The following is an 18,185-nucleotide window of genomic DNA, read 5'->3' as shown; positions in this document are numbered from 1 at the left end:
CACTCTTTTCATCTCAGTTAAGAACTTCCTGCAGAGCATACTTGAAATCCAGCAAAGGTTTTGAATCTGGTACCACTGCATCTTACATGCTTGCTCTAAAACTAGTCAGTCATTAGTTGCCATCTTTTGAAGAAAGCTGAAATACAATTTTAAGTACTCTCAAAGGTTCAGAACTTAATTCCATGTCTCAAAAATAAAGGTTGAAATGGTACCTATTCAAATCCTTACCAAAGCTTGCGCTGGGATAACAGCTGGGTTTGCAACCCTGTCCCAACTGAGTACAAAATGGAGCAAGCACAACTTTTGGAGTTGGTCCTCTCAACTCAGAGCCTGCTAGTATACTTCACTGGCCAGTGATTTAAAAAATAACCTGTTATAAAGGCAAAACACATAGGACAGTTCAGCCTATTAGCAACAGATAACACCAGCTTAACATCCACCATTTGCATGTAGTAACTTTATTGGCAAAAGAAAACTCTTTTTCTTATTTCCTGTGATTTAGCCACTGAATCCTGTAATTACTGAACAGAAGCTCACATCAGCAATTAACAGGAAAAAAAAAAAGAGTCAAATCACAGTCTGTGTTTGTGTGTAGAATACTAATTCCATGTCATCACGGGGCAGCTGCTGAGGTGTCATTCTGAAGTATAATTACAGGTACCTATTTGCTTTTACTCAGCAGCAGGTGGTGATAGCATTTTGTAAACACTGTAACCAAACAATTTAATTTGCAACTACTCCCTCTGGAAGCTTTTTAAATTAAAGCAGTTAAGGATCAGAAACTTAAGTTAGTCCCAAGCAGATATTTATTGTGCTGCTCAGCTTCACACATCCTTATTGGGAGTAGCAGAAACTACAGAACCTCCCTAGGGGCTGTTTATTCATTTCTTCCATCTTCTTTGAGATTTACACTTTTCTTGGCCAATGAATTTTCACAGACCTCCAATGCCAGGCTCCAGTCTTCACAGTCCTTGTAAATTATTATCCTTCAGAAGCTGGTCATAAGTAGTTGTTTAAAAATGAAGATCAATACAAGAAACAAACAAAAAAATCAAAAAGCAAAAATAATACTGAGCAGAAGTTTTAGACCACAGAAGGCATCAGAATAAAGTACTCAGTGTCTTACTTCTTGTCTAAACTGAGTTCTGTCAGTATGGCCAGTCTTACATACAATAAAAAGCACAGGTCGGAAATACCTTCTGTCAAAAGAGCAGGAGGCTCAGAAAGGCTTCAGATTGGACAATAATGGGAATGTTTACCTTAAAATAAAAGATTTTTTTTAATCAAGGATCCGATGGGAAGATTGCATAACCAGTTTGTTTTCTAAAATGATTGGTGGCTCTGAGATGAGAAGATCATCCTCACCTAATGAAGAGTTCTGCTCAGTGTTCACAAAGTTAGGAATGTTAAATTTTGTAAGACAACGTGGGTCTTCCTCAAACATTCCACTGCTTTTGGGAACCTCCTGGAAGTGGGTATTACTCTCCAGACTTGGACCTTTCTGACTCTCTTTTTCTTTGTTCATATGGTCCACTTCATTAATGCAGAAATGGAAAAGCGACTGAGATTCTTCAGCCATTTGGTGAGAAAAGACCCTATCAGATTCCAAAGGTCTTCCAAAATCCGCCACAAAGCTGTTCATACGAAATCTTTTTTCAGAAAGTTCTGCACTGCTATAGAGGAAAAAGAAAAATACAGTAAACACAAAAGTAGAACTATTTGAGTTCTTAGCAACAAGTTTGGTTTCAGCAACCCTTATAATCAGGAGAAAAGGAAACCCTACAGTTTATCTACCACAGACTTGGAAAGCCAGCACTATGTATTATTTTCTGCTGAAACAATTTTAAGTCTTCATTTGTCATGATAATATTCCATGGGAATAAATTAATGCCAGCACTCTTAAATGGCACTTCTAGTAAACAATATATTATAATAATCACCTCGCTGAATGAGTTTATAAACACTGTTGATTTCAAGTAGTAACAATTGTTTTAAATGGCTCATAAGAACAGTTTCAGAAAATTCCTTGATGGACAAAATGTTTCTAGGGCACAGGCAGCTCTGCTCTCACTAAGGGCATTGAGTCCTTGTTTGTCCTGACATCAAACCATCTTTTCTGCTGACTTCAATCAGTGACATTCAGATTTCCAGATTAGGAGAGCTGGAACTAAAGGCTGCTTTAAACACTGGCAGTCTTAACAATCCAGGCAGCCCAGGAAGGATAGTTTAACAGGGCTTTTGGTAGTTTTCTCTATAAATCTTTTTTCAAACCAGCACCAATCTGCATGGACTTATTTATGCAGGAGCCATTTGAAGCTGGAGGTGATAAAATCTTAAGTGAGATAACAGTCTTATAGATTCATTCTTTGTCAGGCTGAATTTATGTGCTATCGTCACAAAATGCAAGTTATTTGCATTTGGAAGGCAGTGGAGCTATTCAGAGAATGACCAATGAAACACGTTCTCAGAAAATGAATTTTGCTAAGAACTAATAAATCACACTGTTTACATCTGAAGATGTTGCAAATGACACTGGGGTCAGGTAATTGGACACCTAAAGGTCCACCCAGCACTGAAGAGTTTTTGATGTAATTTAATTTCCTCAAGCCTCCAGTAGGAGATAAGTGCCTACAAGCTTTTGAAAGCCTCAGATGACACCTTCAGAAATCTACCCACTAAAATTTTCAAGTTCCCAGGATACCTACCATTAGTCTTTCAATCACAGTTAAAGATCCCTACTCCTCAAAAGCTAATTTACTTCCATTACATGATGGGGGAAGTCTGTCCTCTCAAAATCGCTTCTACTAGCCTAGAAATGAGAGCAGTTCTCTAGTTTGTCAAAACTGTGTTGGCTCACTCTGCATTTCAAGGTGAATCAGGCAGAAGAATAACATCTAAATTGATGTAAGACTGACCAGTAACTAAGTAATAATCTACTGTATACACAGGAGGGGGCAAACAGCCTGGAATAATTCTGAACTGACAACTGACATTTATGTATTTATAATGCAGTAGAAAGCACCACACTGAGTTTAAGTTTCATATATAATTTGGCAAATCTCTCCCAACAGTTTCTAGGTAGTGTTGTGGCACAGGCAATAGATGTGGCAAATAAGCACAGAAAGGACAAGCACTGTAAGCCCAGGAAGACGTGACTCCAAAAGAAAGTTTAAGATCCATTACAGGAGTAGAATTACTTCATAGGTGTGGAAAGTGCTTCATAATCCAGTGAACTATGAAGCAGCAGAGGCTGACCATGCAGAGGGGCACACAAGACTGGCAATGACAACCTAATCTTAATGGAAGAACAGAAGATGCAAATAAATTTTGCAATGACCCAGAATGTTGAGGATACATGATAAACCTGTGTTCATGAGCAGGGAACACATGATCTAATACACAGAGATATTTATGGATTTTGAAATTCACAAACACCATCTTTGTATTTTGGAGAGGAATTTTATTACATTTTTTTAAAAACTAGACTAGAAACTTGGATAGTCTTGCTCATTACAATCTGCAAGAATTCCTCAGCAGATATCTTTTCAGAATACTCAAGAAAAGCAGCCTCAAAAATCACATTTACTTAACCCAGATCAACTGATTTCTTAAAAAAAATCAGTTATCTAACATTTACTGCTTTAAGATTACATCAACCAATATTTTGTACAGATAAGTTGCATGCTGATCTTTTGCATTTGTTGCACAAATGTGCTCTTAAGGACATTTTCAAATCCAGAAACAAATATGGCATACTTTCCTCTCCTGAGTGATGAATGAGAGCATTTTTTGGAAATTCAGATATTGCCAACAAATTTATTTTTCAGTTGCATAAGCTAATGTTCCACACATACTTATACATGCAAGCTAACAAAGGAAAAATGCAACAGACAATTTCCATAACTGGTTAAATTTCTGCCAGTCCCCATCCATATCCTGTCCATTCTGGTCTGAGAATGTACCTAATTCTGAACATCTTGTGTAATTTTGAAAAGTACATTGTATCATGTCCTCTTATATTGAGCCAAGAAAAGCATGATACTAAGGAAAAAAAAAACCGCAGAGTATTCTACTTTGGATCCATCCATCTGAGCCCAGACACACTTGATCTCTCACATTAATGGTACCTTAAAGAACAGCCAAATAGCCTTACTGAAGTCAGAGACTTCATCCATCAAGCTGGCTTTCTCCCAGGACCTAGGAATCCTATTAACATCTATTTCTAAAGGAGGGCTCAAGGCAGCCCACTAAAGAAACACTGAGTCATGAAGAGCCCAGTCAGGTATAAAAATAGAAGATGCAGGCAAACTAAAACCAGTCTACTCTGGTTTTACAGGTAGCTGTTCTCCAGTTTTTATATACAGGTATCAAAAATAAGAGAACAAAACTGTATTCACTGCCCTTAGTGCATTCCCAGAGGATCCATGTTCAGTACCGTGCACGTTTCATTACCAAATGTTGAAAAAACAGTGCTCAAATTTGTTAAAGGGGCCAACTCAGCATACATAGCAAGTGGGCAAGCACTCAGGCACACAGCTCCCAAAGCTGCAAAGAGATCTATAACAAATACAGAAAGGAATAACTGGTCTCACTCTAGCAACTGAAGAAAAATTATATTAAGGTATAGAACAGAAGGAATTTCTGGAAGTCTCAAGCCTAATGATGAAGATAAGGGCCAGTCTGAATTCTGATCACATTATCTGGATAAAGAAGTTGAACAAAGGTGGACATTTCACAAACTCTCTAGGACACTGTTCTGAGAAGATTGATGAAAAAAGCAGAAAAAAAGTAGGAGGTATCAAGTAGGTCTCTGGTACCTGAAAGTAAATTTTTACAAGTGTAAAATATTTTGACAAATATCTGTATTAAATTCTCTCTATATATGTATTTCTGACTTCATCATTTTTTCCCCCTCAGGTTATCCACATGAGATCCAGACTCATGCTCAGCTAATAAATGAGACCTTTGTGAAAAAGAAACAGCACACCAACAATTACAGGGATTTTAAATCTATTTGAGGACAATATCTGGCTAGTTCATAACAGTCTGTAGGGGAAGCAAAAATACCAGCACGTCAGTTCTGGTAAGCTGGATTCTTCTGCCTCTATTGTCTTCTCACAGGAGCATTAGGAGCACAGAGGAGGCTCAGGACATACATCTCCCCTCTCTAATGTGGCCCTGTCTCTCGAGATGTGCCATTGCACGGAGTTCCAGAGTTTACATGTGATTAAATAGCAAAGGGGCTCTGGGAGGCAGAGACAGGCTGCTTTAGGAAGTGATAAGCACCTTTTACAATCAGCTTCTCATCATTGCTACCTGCCTGCAAGCAATCTCACGCTCCAGAGAGGCTTTTCATCTCCACTTTATGGCACACAAGCCTGAGAAGAGATGTAGTTTCAAACTTTCTCAGAGGAAGGGACACTGACAGCCTGCATCCTGTGCAAATGCAGATAAACCACTGAGGCAAGGCATGGTCTGCACATATTTATCAGCCAGAAAGAATAAAAAATAGAGGACTTTTCAAGGGACCCTAGCTTAAAGGAAGTGTCAAGCTTATCTCTACTTCAACATCTATTGCAATTTCTCAGCAGAAGCTAAGACACTCTCAGATCTCAGGGGCCGAGGAAAGATTTTGGAAATACTACCCATATCTGGGTAGTATGGGTAGTATGTGTCCATATGTTTGAACACACAAACATTTGGAAACCAGCCAGGCTACAGCTTCCTTAATTCAGCCTCTGCACTGCATTTTATTTGTATCTACTCTGTTGATATTGACAGTATCACTCCATGAAAACTTAAGCCTACTTAGAACCATCCCACCTGTTTGCAAAACAGTAATCTAAAGGCACCTGTTTGGCAGCCTACCCAAAACATGCATTTAGAATGAAAATGCTAAAATTACTTGAAATGGAGACAGACTGCAGTGTTTCATAGGACCAGAGTAGAATAGAACAGTGTAATGTCACACAGTCACTGCTTGTTTGGGGGCTGCAGGAGCCCAGGTGTGCCACTTAGCAGGCTGGATTTGTTTTTCCCATTTTCAGACTCACTCTTGATGTGGTGCTCCTGTCTTCGTCAGCAGGGTCAGGACAAAAAACATGAAGATGACAAAAACTGCAAGACCAACCCAAAATCCAATCACAATGGAATCTGGTGAAATAAAAAGAGGAAACAAGATGATCAATATTTTACTTGCACTTGCAAAAAGTTGGTTGCCGCAGGCAGCGTGAGTGCAAACCCAAAACAATTTCCAGCTTATTTCTGGGTGACAAAGAGAAGGGATAAACAAATTTATCTTTATTTTTAAACAGAAAGCTGCCATTGAAAATCCCAGTTCGAGACCAAATTTACAGATATCTAGACAAACCAGACACTAGATAACAGAGGGAAGACAATTCTCTTGGTTAGTAAAATAAGAGGAGCTCCCTATGTGATACCAGGCCCATTTCCAAGCATTGCTTTGGAACTTCTGTGTTAGACCTAGGAACAGAGGATTATTTGATCTTCCTCAAAATCCTCTGTCTCTGTAGAACTGAAATTCTGCTATTTTAAGTTATTTCTGCCCAGACCATTAAGTTTGTGGATTTAAATGGATTTCTTTGACAAAATATGCTTAGGAAGACCTTATAGTGGCAAGACAGAGGGTTCTGCAAGAAACAGAACCACAGATAAAACTATTTGCTACTTCAATAAATGCCAATAGCCAATAAACTCAAACATTTTCAGTTTGGGTCTCCAACTTAAGTACAGAAAACTGCAGCAGAATGTCAGAGGAGCACAACAGATTTGGACAAAAAAGTCAAACCACAATCAATATGAAAACACCAATGCAATACCCAAATATAGCAGTCATTGGGAAACAAACAAAAACTAAAGAAAATCCACCATAACCAGAAGGGACTTCCTCGATCACTGACTCAAGTACTCCTAATGACATCTTTCATCAAGCTCCACCTGAAAAGCAGTTGTTACTTCTGTCCCATTCTCTAAGAGCTGTCCAGGACTTTCTGCCCTGTGAACAGCACAGCCAGACAGGGAAGCTCAGCTGCCACGCTCAGCATGGCAACCCAAGACCTGATTTGCAGCTGTGCCTTTGCAACCCAGAGGCAGCTGTCGTTTATACCTTTTTGTCCCATCACGCTCTTTGAGACACCAAGCTGAAAAGAAGATGTGTACATAACATTTCAGCTGATCTTTGCAACGAGTACCCTCTGTAATCAGGTTTAACCTCTGATTAAGTGGAAGAATGGAAGATAAATTAAAAACATGATGAAAGTTAGCCCATATTTTTCAAGTACCTATCATTTGTAAAAATACAGACAGTAATCACCAGACTTTTTTTGGGGGGAAAAAAAAAGTAAATTCTACTCTATTTTTTTTTCAGAAGTGTTAGTAATTTCAACAAGTTTCTTCTGTCCCTTGCAGAGCCTCCCCAAAACCGTCTGGCTGTGTAGAGGCAAGGGAGATCAGCCTTTCTGGGCTGCTGTTTGCCAGTGCAGACATTACGTTTTCCCAGTCGGAATGCTCATTGTGACAAATGAGACAGAAAGTATGTAATCCATCCTGGACCAGAGCTCCAGTACTGGATAGGGATCCTTCCCCAAAACTTTAAAATCCGGAGATCAAACTCTTTCACAGTGTATCTAGCTCAGAAACAAAAAAACAGGATTTTTTTTTCTCTTTGGCAAAGTGCTTGCAAGATCCATCAGGTAATTCAGTCAGTTGCTTTTACTTTTTTCCCCCCTCTTTTATTGTTTGGTCCTCACAATCATCTCCTCTAAAAGGAAAGATCATCATTGTCTAGTTTTGAGAAAAATGTTGGTCCAGCTGTACTAGCTTGTCCTAGTTACGTTTTCTCCCAATTCCAATCCACATTTTTCATCTTTCTGATACCTATCCTCCATTTTTTGCTTCTTATGTAAAGCAGTATTAACAGAAAACTGAATTTGGCACACTCCTCCTATGAAGAAAGTACCAATGGCAAGTTTGTTCAGAAGGAGAAAATTCTTCTCTTATTTTCAACCTTTTAAAAAACTCACATTTATTTTCCATCAGGAAAACTAAACACAGGGAATGCAGGTAAGGCTCCCCACCACCACTGCCTTTTTTACCATTAATACAAACAAATACAAACAAACAGTACCAAAACAAAGCAATCTTAACAAATAGTCACCAAAAGCAGCAGTGTATCTGTATTTGTTGTTGTTAATTTTTCCCAACAGTCAGATATTCCTCAGTATTGACAAATTTCTACCACAGCAAATAATTGCATGGTTCTCTCATGCACAAGAAGAAGTCAACAAAAGGATACAAAATAATAAACAATAATGATAATCTAATAAATAGATTGCAGAGAAGCCTAAGAATTAGGAGAGAAATGTTTTGGTACAATATTCAGTCACAAGTGAGGAACAGGTGGACAGGAAGCTCAGCTGCAGTGATGTCTCTACTGAACTTACACTTATGAGCCTTCAGGCCTTCAAATGACACCGGGCCATACTCATAGTACTCGTAGTCCCAGGTGTAATCAGAGTTGGACTGGGAGGTCCTGTTAGAGATCAGCCTCAGGGCAGACATGGTGCACCTCAGCAAACACAGACCTGTGGGTATGAAATGCGTTAATGGAGGCTACACCTAGCACAGCGTTTGGGGTTTTGTTCTTTCCCATCTATTGGATCACTTCCTCATCACTGTTCCCAAGAGCAGCCACTGCCTCATCAGACAAGGCTCTCCCATCCCCTAATTACAGACACAGACACTGGGGCCCAGTGAAAGGCAACCAAGATGTTTAGGGAGCTGAAGCACAGGAGGCATGAGAGCCTTAGGGTTTGTCCAGCTTGGAGAAGAGACAGCTGCAGGGAGACCTCAGTGCTGTCTATGCTTAGAGGCTGCAGAGGTGCTGCTGCCAGGCTCTTCTCAGAGGTGCACAGTAAGAGAACAAGAAGCAATGGACAAAAATTGGAAAATGGGAAATTTATATTAGATATAAGGAAAAATTTACCTGATCTAGTCGAACATGCTTTGAGCAGGAGATTGGACCAGATGACCACCAGGGGTCCCTTCCAACCTAAATTTCTCTATGCCGATAAACGGGCTCAAAATGCCACTACAAAAGGAAAATAAAAGGGAGTGATTTCCCTCAGAGATTAACAAAAACTGCAAAGCAACACTGAGCATCATGAAATTATCTTGATAGGTATCTCTGTCATTACCACCATTCTGTACTAGAGCCTTGCATTTTGCAGAGTAATTTTTTTCAGAATACGTGACAGTATTATGCACACCAAAAGAAAGCATATCTTTGCAACAAACATCTGCTGCAGTAGCTGGAGTCAGGAAATCCAAATTGAAACATATTACAAACTATTTTTTGTGAAAGCAAGCTGAGCTTTGGGTAAGTTTGGATTCAATTAAAACCCATCAGGATTGACTAAGGCTTCAAGTGCTAGGAGGGACATACATAAAGAACAAAAAATCAGCCACAAAATAAACACTTTCACTCAGGGAATATGAACAGCATCTCAATTTTGTAAAATAATTCTTTCTGCAGATATTTTACCATGACCAAATGCTGGAAATGATGCCTCAAAGCAATTTTAAATAAGTAGTATGCCTGAAAAAGTACACTTCACACTTAACACATACCAAAAAACTTGACTGGCAAGATATAAATCTTTTGAAACAATAAATGGATCTATTTCTGAACCCAAACCAATTTAGTTTTCAGAATGAGCAACCTGACAGCAGGAAAGGTGAAGGGATGGTCTGGGGAGAGAAGTGACCAACCCCGTTCTTGGATCAGGATATGCCTCATCACATTAGCCTCACCCTCCCCTTAGCCATTCAGAAAGCCTCCAGCATGAATAAATGGCCTGAAACACAGAGGAGAAGGAAGAAAACATGGATATTGTGGACAACCCAGTTCATGGCTGAGGATGTTTCCCATCTTGTATTCCAACCCGTTCAGAATGGAGAGAGAGAAAGAGCTAAGTCCAACTAAAAGTGCCTGTGTTGGCAGTGAAGTTCCTCCTTGGCTTTTCCATTTTCTCAAAGAGAGAATGTCTGATTAGGCTTTAGACATATTTTCTTATTTTAGTCTTAGTTAATTAAGCAACTGCTGCCTCTGGGAGAAGGAAGTGGCACAGAGAAAACCCTAGGATCCCTGTCCTAATTTGCTCCCATCTCAGCTCTGTCAGTCATTTATTACAAGACTCTGTGTTTCGTTTTGTGGTGATGCTCCAAGAGGCTACATGGTACCACACAGGGTTCCCACCAACTTTCCCCCTTCTCCTCAATGCTTTGTTGATGACATGTCTCTTGACAACATTGATCAGTCCTGTTTAAAGGCTGTTTTTCTTTTTTATAACTTTCCAGATAAGCCTTTCATTTAAATATTCCTCACGTAGCATCACTAACAGCCATTATCACCTCCCTCCTTTTAGCATTGCAAAAAGAGCTGAAATCCCCTCGTAGAAAACTTCAGAATAGAGTATAGGAACAATCTGAAAATTTTTCTTCCCTCTCAAGTGTTTCTTCCCACCTCAATGCTGATGGGATTCATTGGGCCACGTGCAGAGCTCTCTCCCAATCTAGTCACTAGTGTCCATTTATCATCTATGATTTATGGGGAGGATAGCCACTCCCAGGACACAAGGATCTGTCCCAGTACAGCATTAAGTTAGGATTAGCAGCCCCAGCCTTTCACCACTGGCTGCATGCATGCCGTGTGGAGACTTGCTTTCACTGTAGACAAGCCGCTATCAGAGGGAGAGGTGCTAATGAAAAGCTGAGTCACCATCTCTCTGGCTAATCTGTGCTTTGAAGGGCATATAAACATGCTTCTAAATCAACCAGTAGAATAAGCACTGTTCCAAACCAACATTCAGCTCACTTGTAAGCTTTGTCTGTCCAGATATCTCCAAAAACTCAGCCTCAAGCATACGAAAACTTTTATTCTACTTAAAAAGCCAGTCTAGCATGGGGGTACAAGGACCAGCACAGTGAAAGAAGTGACTATTTAGACCTTGCACCTCCTGAGGAAGAGCAAAGCAGGCTGAGCTGGCACAGTAGCAGCCTGTCAGGTGCATTTGCCTGGCTGCAGCAGGTCATGCAGGGATTCAGGTAAGAGGCAAGCGCTTCCAAGAAGGAATTCCTCCAGGAGATGCTCTCAAACACTCTTTCTGTCAGACACGGAGAGCCGTGATTCATCCCACAGCTCTGAAGCTTCACAGGGACCTCTTCTAATTGTCTTTGCTGAGGTATTTTCTGAAAGGCACAGGAGTCTTTTGAGGCAAACATGAAAGCTCCTCTATTGATTTTGGTGTGTATGGATGCAGACAGGCTTTCCTCACTCCAGCTCTCTTCTTCCAGGAGTAAGTAAGTCAAGAACAAAAAGCTTCACTTTGATTATTCAACAAACCCCAAAGCAGGACTCTGTTCAGTGCTGCCAACCAGAAATTTAGGCAGGCAGGTATCCTGAAAACTAAAAAGGGCAAGGGCTCAGGGCTTTCTTCTGGAGCACTGGGTTTCTCTCTGCAGATAAATGTAACCAGATGTTCCCCATGGAGAGCCAACTGCAACTCTTGGAGTTGAATTATACCTTTATGAGAACTCATTTGTAACCTGTGTGAAAGTTGGTGAGGTCTCAGGTGGCCTGACAGCACCTGAGAAGCTAGTCTGGCTGTTGGGCTATGTTTGCATAAAACCCATGCCCTAGAACAGCAGCAGCAGCAAACACTGTGCAGCTGGACTATTTTCTCCAGTCTGGACATCACTGATACATTGCATGAGGCTCTCAGCCACTTACCTTTCAAAATGAAAGCAAAACTGAACACACACCCCATCAGCAACAAAACTTCATGGCTTACACCACCACTGAGACCACAAAGGCATATCTGGTTTTGTGTATGTCTGAAACTGTCCTTGAAACCAGCAACAATTGCCTCCAAAGCTGACCTGCATGCACAAAAAGAAAACCATGTGGATTGTGGATGCACTGTTTGTTTCTGGAGCAAGAGAAACTACCAGTTTGGTAGGCACAAGGAGCTCGGTGAATTTTCAGTCACAAACTACAGCTGTTTTACACATACTTCTATTCTGCTCAGTGACACAGAATTTAAGCACTCAATGGTTTTCAGAAGAACAAATTAACAAACCACTGTCCCCTTGCAAACTCTGAAGCCCCCAAGACCCAGAAAGGGGGAAAAAGATCATTTCAAACTGTGAGAAGTCCCAGCCTGAGAAAGCTTAACACTACACCTTGGTGCATCATCTCCAGCTAGGCAGTACAGTTAACCCAGAAGTTGTTGGCTGTGAGAAGTTAACAACTCAGGCTGTTCCCACATCATCTGCATTCCCATACCAGCACAATATTCTGCATGAAGGAAAAGGGAGTCAGCCACCCCCACATTCCTTTTTACTCCATCCCAAATACTAAGAGGTGAAGTCAGATAAAAAAACAAATGAAGAAAAAGAAAAAGCACAACCTTATTTACACTGCTGCACTGCATCAGCTGAAAAGCAATGTAGACCCCATCTTTGTACAACCCTACCACGTGGCTTTGAACAAGCTGTGCCACTCCCAAGCACAGACAGGAAAGTCTGTAGGAAATACCTCACCTAAGGGTCCTTGTTTCTTGCTAATTCTCAATACCCTAGGTGGGCAGGGTTGGAGTTCAGATTCGTGGTCTTTTCAGAGGAATACCAAATCCCACCTGCAATAAAAGAGAGGAAAATGTGCAATAAAAATGAGATGAAGGGAATCTGAAAACTGACTTTATAATTAAAAATCAATCATGAATGCCAGCTCTGATACCTAGGTCTTTTCTTGGAGAGAAAAGAAAGTACAGTGTTAACCATGGTTATGTTTGTTACTGATGTTCACAAACTGCAATGTCTGAGCTGTTGCACTAAAGTAAGAAGAATAGTGTTGGATTCATCACAAAAGGAGTTTATAACAATGGAAAGGAAAAAGGCTGGTTTAGTCACTGCTTAAACTGTGAACTAAAGATGAGAGGTTACAGTTACAGACATCTTTGCCTCATATCACCATATTACACATCATATAACATGCATTTTATTATCCTTATAACTCTGCATTGTAAACTCCAACAACAAACTCCACCATTATATACAATTTGCATGCTAACTGTATAGCTACTATTTGCACCTAGTTAAAAAGTGATGACATTATGACTTTAAAGTGAAATTTCATAAAGGCTGAAAAGATTTGCCAACTATTTTCCTACAGTCAATAACAATATAATCAAATAATAATGCCCACTTAGCAGTCCAACTCAATAGGTGTCACTTGGAAGTTAAGGCAGAAACTAATATGAAATCATACCATACTATGAATTCACTGAGAACTGTATGGTTCTAAAAACAAATAAAGCAAATGCTACCTAAGCCCACTCATTAGCCTTGTCTGAGAAGGCAGATGAATTATACCTTACATGGTATCACAGGACATCTGCATTCCTCTTTCTCTTAAAAAGTTTCAGGCCTGCACTGACAGTAAAGGGACATGGAACTGTTAGTAGGGAGCTGCTGGGACTTGCTCCCAAAACACACTGAAGCTTAGCTTAACTCCCGTACCAAAAGCTTTATACTACAGCCAGAACATACAGTCTTAAGAGCCTAAAAGTAATAAAGATTAGCTATAATTCCATTTATTTCGTGCACCTAGGGCAGGATTACACAATCAGTACTGAGTCTATCTTCCTCTCCCCACTGAAAGCCAATCTCCTTTTAGATGCACAGGTATGGCAGCTGCAAATCCAAGTTCCCTGAAGACCAACCAGACTAGAAGAAGCCCTATCAGTAAGCATTAAAGTACCAAGACTTTTTCAGTCCTATAATGTCATAAATGCTGATATCTATGGTATATATATATATACATATATTCTACACTTCCCGAAGGAAAGGCTGACTTTTTCTCAGCTATTTATAATATTGCCTATTTTAACCTTTCTCACTACAATTTTTTAACCTCTCAGTCTGATTTCTCGTAGAAAACCCTGAAGTGAAAGAGCCCTAGCATATCTACTAATGAGGTAAGATTAAAGTGTAATGCAAGTTTTATTAGCTTTGTGCCCACAGAAAGCTCAGTGCTGACATGGGGATGTTCTGAATTCCTTTCTACCCCTGAAGTCTGTCAATCCAACGTCTTCTTCTGAGCAGAGAGAAAGGAAAGCTCTCTCTATCCACTCTTACTGATCAGCACACTGCAGGTAGACTGGAATGGCTCCATCAGAATAGGACCTACCTGCAACAGCTGCTTTTACAATACCTCCTATTTGTGCTACCACGTAAGAACCTATTAAAAAGTAAAAAAGGTCCCCACAGAAGGGACAGAACAAACACTGCCATTTTTTATAACTAAAAGTTGGTATTCAATTTAAAAGCAAAAAACCTCACTGAGAAATCATTTCAATGCAGAAGGGTACCAGACTAGATTGATTCCAACTGACTACTCTGCAAGTCATGAAGAAATACTGCAAGGGTTCTGTGCAGCCAGAAAACCCAACCAAACCCAAGACCAGAGGCACCCAGGAGTGTTTCAAATAACCCCACCTAAACCAGCCATTTGTAAGAGGGGCAGGGCTAAAGGAAGGAACTACCCTTGTGTGGTTGTTCCTGGGAAAATTCCCTGGGCTGCCTTTGTGTCAGTGACCTGTGCCTGGAGACGCCGCACGCCCCACAGGGGCACTGCTGCTGCCCAGGCAGCCTCACCAGCCTGCAGTGTGCCAGCCTCCAGGTCCAGTGCAGCTGCCTGTAGACTGGCACAGCCCAGAAAATGGATGAGCGTGCTCAGGCCTCATTTCATAGCTCTGTTGTAGCTTTGCATCAGTGAAAAAGTCACCACAGAGCTGAGGTTGACGAGTGAAGTGGAAGCCAATGACAATTTCCTCTCTGCTATTACATAATAATTCTCTGATCTTCATATAGCGTTGATCTGGTCTGAAGTACAGCCACAGCACACTTCCCATAGCACCTCTTCACTTCTCAGTGTTCTCCCTGCAGAAATAGTTCTGTTCCCAGCCTCTGCTGAAGCCAGAGCAAGATAAACCACCTGGCAGGGATGAAAAAACCCAAACAAAACAGGTATGATAGACCATTTATCAGAGCTACTCCCACACTTGGGTATCTCACAGCTGGAGTCTGACAGTCCTATGGTGGAAAAATCTTCAGCTTGTGCTTTCACCTACACAGGGTCTGGAAGTCATAATCTCTCAGATGCAAAATAACGTGAGCTTTTTAATTTGAATCACATATTACATTTCCTCAAGAACTAATGAAAGAAAATTATAGAGAGTTTCTTTAAAATTTCCACACTTACATGACAAATATCTTCTTAATTTCTGTTGTTATCCTACAACATAATGCAGAAATATTGCCTTCAGTTCAATGAGGATTTTAAGCACTCACTGAAATGGAGCTGTTCATCCAAAGACAAACTGGTCTGGGATTGTTTCACACAAGAACAGGGGGATTTTTTTTCCCCGGTCTTCAAATCAAAATCTTCCCTCCAGCACTGATAAGAAGCAAACAATTTATTGTAGTGCCTCAAATACAAATTTCTCCTCAGGTAAATCAGACACAACTCACAAGCACATATCTCTATTTTCCCATTCTTATCCCTGCCATGTCTCTGTGTTATAAATAAGTAACTAGATGCCAAGAAAAGCCACTGAACCAGTACAGCCACAGACCATTGCAGTGAGTACACAGAATAAAGCCTTAACTTATTTGTAATAAGATTTGTAGTATAATTTTGCCAGTAATAGCTGCTATTATAGGTTCAAATACTTGAAATTTGATTTAACTTGTTGAATAAGCTGCAAGAGTATGATCTGTACTTCTCCTTTTCCATGACAAAGTGTACATAGGCAACTAGGGAAAGAGTAGGCAGTAAATTACTTTCTCCAGCTCTTAATAGTCTGGGTTTTTCTTCCTTAAAAAAATCCTTGCAATAGCTTGATTTATTTTATATGTATTTGGTTGTGATTGACAGACCCAGAATGTCTCATTATTTTTGGCAAGAATGGAGCCAGGCTGCCATCAGTCAATGGAGACCTGCCATTCCCCTGGCATTTTTCCAGGCATTTACTCCTGTGGTCAAAATTATCTTGACTCTCTGATTAAGAACCTGAATAGAAAGCCACAAATGGACAAGAAAAACAACCAGAACTGGGGATAATTACCTGATTACCTCTAAGTAGAGCCTGAAACTTCTGTTTGTTTCCACAGTGATTACGTAAATCTGCACCCCTGTGTGCACAGCCTCTAGGAAGCTCCAATGAGAGGAACAGACCAAAACAGGGAGACACTCCAAGACAGAGCAGTGGGCTGGGAAACACACCTGGAAATAGAAGTGGTTTTGCCAACAGAGTCCAACCAGCCCTGCTGAGGCAGTTTGAGGCAGCACTGCCACTGCTGTCCCATCTCTCTACAACCTATGCCTGTCACAGAAGTGCCAAACTTGAGGTGTCTCTGCTTCCAGTCACTGTCCAGCTTTATGTGCCAAACACAGTTATATAACAGGAGGAAAAGGCAAATGTCAGGGAACGGAGACTGCTCAGAGGGAAGTTTTGTGAGCTTGTCATTGAGGTGATTGTTTCCAGCAAAAAAAAAAAGAATGGCAGACAGCTCAGGAGAGGGACCCGAACTTACACACCAGTCACTGTCAAGAGAGGCTGAGGCCAGAGGAAGAAACCGCTGAGAGGACAACTGTTAAAAAGAGAGAATGTAAAGGGAGAAGGAAGGGAAGGGGCATGGGGAAAGTAGGAGAACCAACAGACTGGGGAAGAGCACGTGGAGGAAGGGAAGAAAGCAAGACAGAGCAGGAGAAGTAATCTAAGGCTGTATGGAGGAGGGATGTTCACCCCTTCAGTCTGAAAGCACAAAGGAAGAGAGATGTTACCTGGAGGAGGGAAAAAAGGCCAAAACCCCACAACAAACACACAACTTATCTTGGGGTTCCCCCCCCCCAGCCATTTTTTTCAAACATTTTCAGTTCAATTATTAAATTCATTCAAATGCTCAGTAGTCAGCGTGCTTTTTAGCTGTTCTGCTTTTGAATACAGAAGGAATCACTCCATTACAAACTCAGAAAGGAGACACGAGCTTTTCTCCAGCTGACGTTCTCCACGTTACCCAAATGAACAATGCCACCTCCTGCATTTTATTATTATTATTATTTAAAATGAAGGAAAAATTAGCAGAGCGCTTCAGACCTTCAGGCTTGCGGGAGCCGCCGGGTCCCTGTTCCGAACCTGCTCAGCCACCTGTTAATCGCAGGCTGAACTCCAGGCGCTGGGGGCTGCCCACGGGAGCGCCCACCCCGGCAGGGGACGGACAGGGACAGGGACAGGGACAGGGACAGGGACAGGGACAGGGACACGGCCGGGCAGGGCAGAGCCGTCCTTTTCTCCCGGCCGCTCGCCCACCCCCGCCCGCAGCTCAGGCCCCTCTCCGCGCTTACCGCGCCGGGCACGTCCGCCCGGCCAGAGCCCGGAGAGCCGCCTCGTCCCGGCCGAAAGGAGCAGCTCCCCCGGAACGGCCCGGCAAGGCAGCGCTGCGGGCGGGATAGAGCGGGAGCGGTAGGACGGAGCGGGTCTGATGGAGTGGGCGGGCGGGATGCTGCGGGCGGGGCGGGAAGGAGCGGGCGGGGCGGGATGCTGCGGGCGGGGCGGGACGGGACGGAGCGGGCGGGATGCTGCGGGCTCGCTCCCCGGCACAGCCAATGAATCACGGCATGGATCGGCAGCGTGACGCTCCCGTTCCAATGGGCAGCGCGGGCGGGAGCGCCCCGCGGGGCCGGAGGTGCCGGCAGGGCCGGGCCGGGCGGCCGTGGAGGGGCGGGGAGCTCCAGGCGGAGCAGCGGCTGGCAGAGCACACATCCCGAGGGGAAACATCGATTCTGGACGGAGAGGAATGGCCTGTTCCCGCTTGGGGGCTGAGGGGCCAGCGTTCTTGCATATGGGGAATCTTTGTGAGTGGGACCTGGTGGGCAGCAGTGAAGGGTGTTAGAGAGGTGCTGTCAGTGCAGGTTGGTAGAGAGGTGCTGTCTCAGCCGCCAGGAGGTGAAGGGCACTGCCCTAAATCTACAGGGATTCGGTTCAGGTCTCTTGAACCATCGCTCACAGGACGGATCAGGTTGGGAGGGACCACAGTGACTC

General features: G+C 42.1%; 1 protein-coding gene across 6 annotated transcripts; it reads right to left on the bottom strand.

Annotated features, from left to right (window-relative positions):
- Positions 1-442: 442 nt before the first annotated feature.
- MRAP2 (melanocortin 2 receptor accessory protein 2) lies at positions 443-17,644 on the bottom strand. 6 transcript variants are annotated; one of them, XM_063389578.1, is made up of 8 exons: positions 17,489-17,644; positions 16,209-16,366; positions 12,622-12,716; positions 11,810-11,958; positions 9,005-9,109; positions 8,463-8,603; positions 6,054-6,153; positions 443-1,673 (listed from the first exon to the last, which is right to left on the bottom strand). In XM_063389578.1, exons 6-8 carry the CDS (start codon positions 8,578-8,580, stop codon positions 1,280-1,282), a joined length of 612 nt encoding a protein of 203 aa, XP_063245648.1. In that variant the 5' UTR covers positions 8,581-8,603; positions 9,005-9,109; positions 11,810-11,958; positions 12,622-12,716; positions 16,209-16,366; positions 17,489-17,644; the 3' UTR covers positions 443-1,279. The 6 variants fall into 6 exon arrangements, with proteins under 6 accessions (XP_063245648.1, XP_063245653.1, XP_063245650.1 ...); XM_063389583.1 differs by having other exon boundaries at positions 16,217-16,366; XM_063389580.1 differs by having other exon boundaries at positions 17,241-17,639.
- Positions 17,645-18,185: the final 541 nt, after the last annotated feature.

Source organism: Prinia subflava, chromosome 2 (assembly GCF_021018805.1).
Source record: "Prinia subflava isolate CZ2003 ecotype Zambia chromosome 2, Cam_Psub_1.2, whole genome shotgun sequence".
NCBI lineage: Eukaryota > Metazoa > Chordata > Aves > Passeriformes > Cisticolidae > Prinia > Prinia subflava.
The sequence above is the reverse complement of the archived record's forward strand: the minus strand, read 5'-3'. Positions and strand labels throughout refer to the sequence as shown.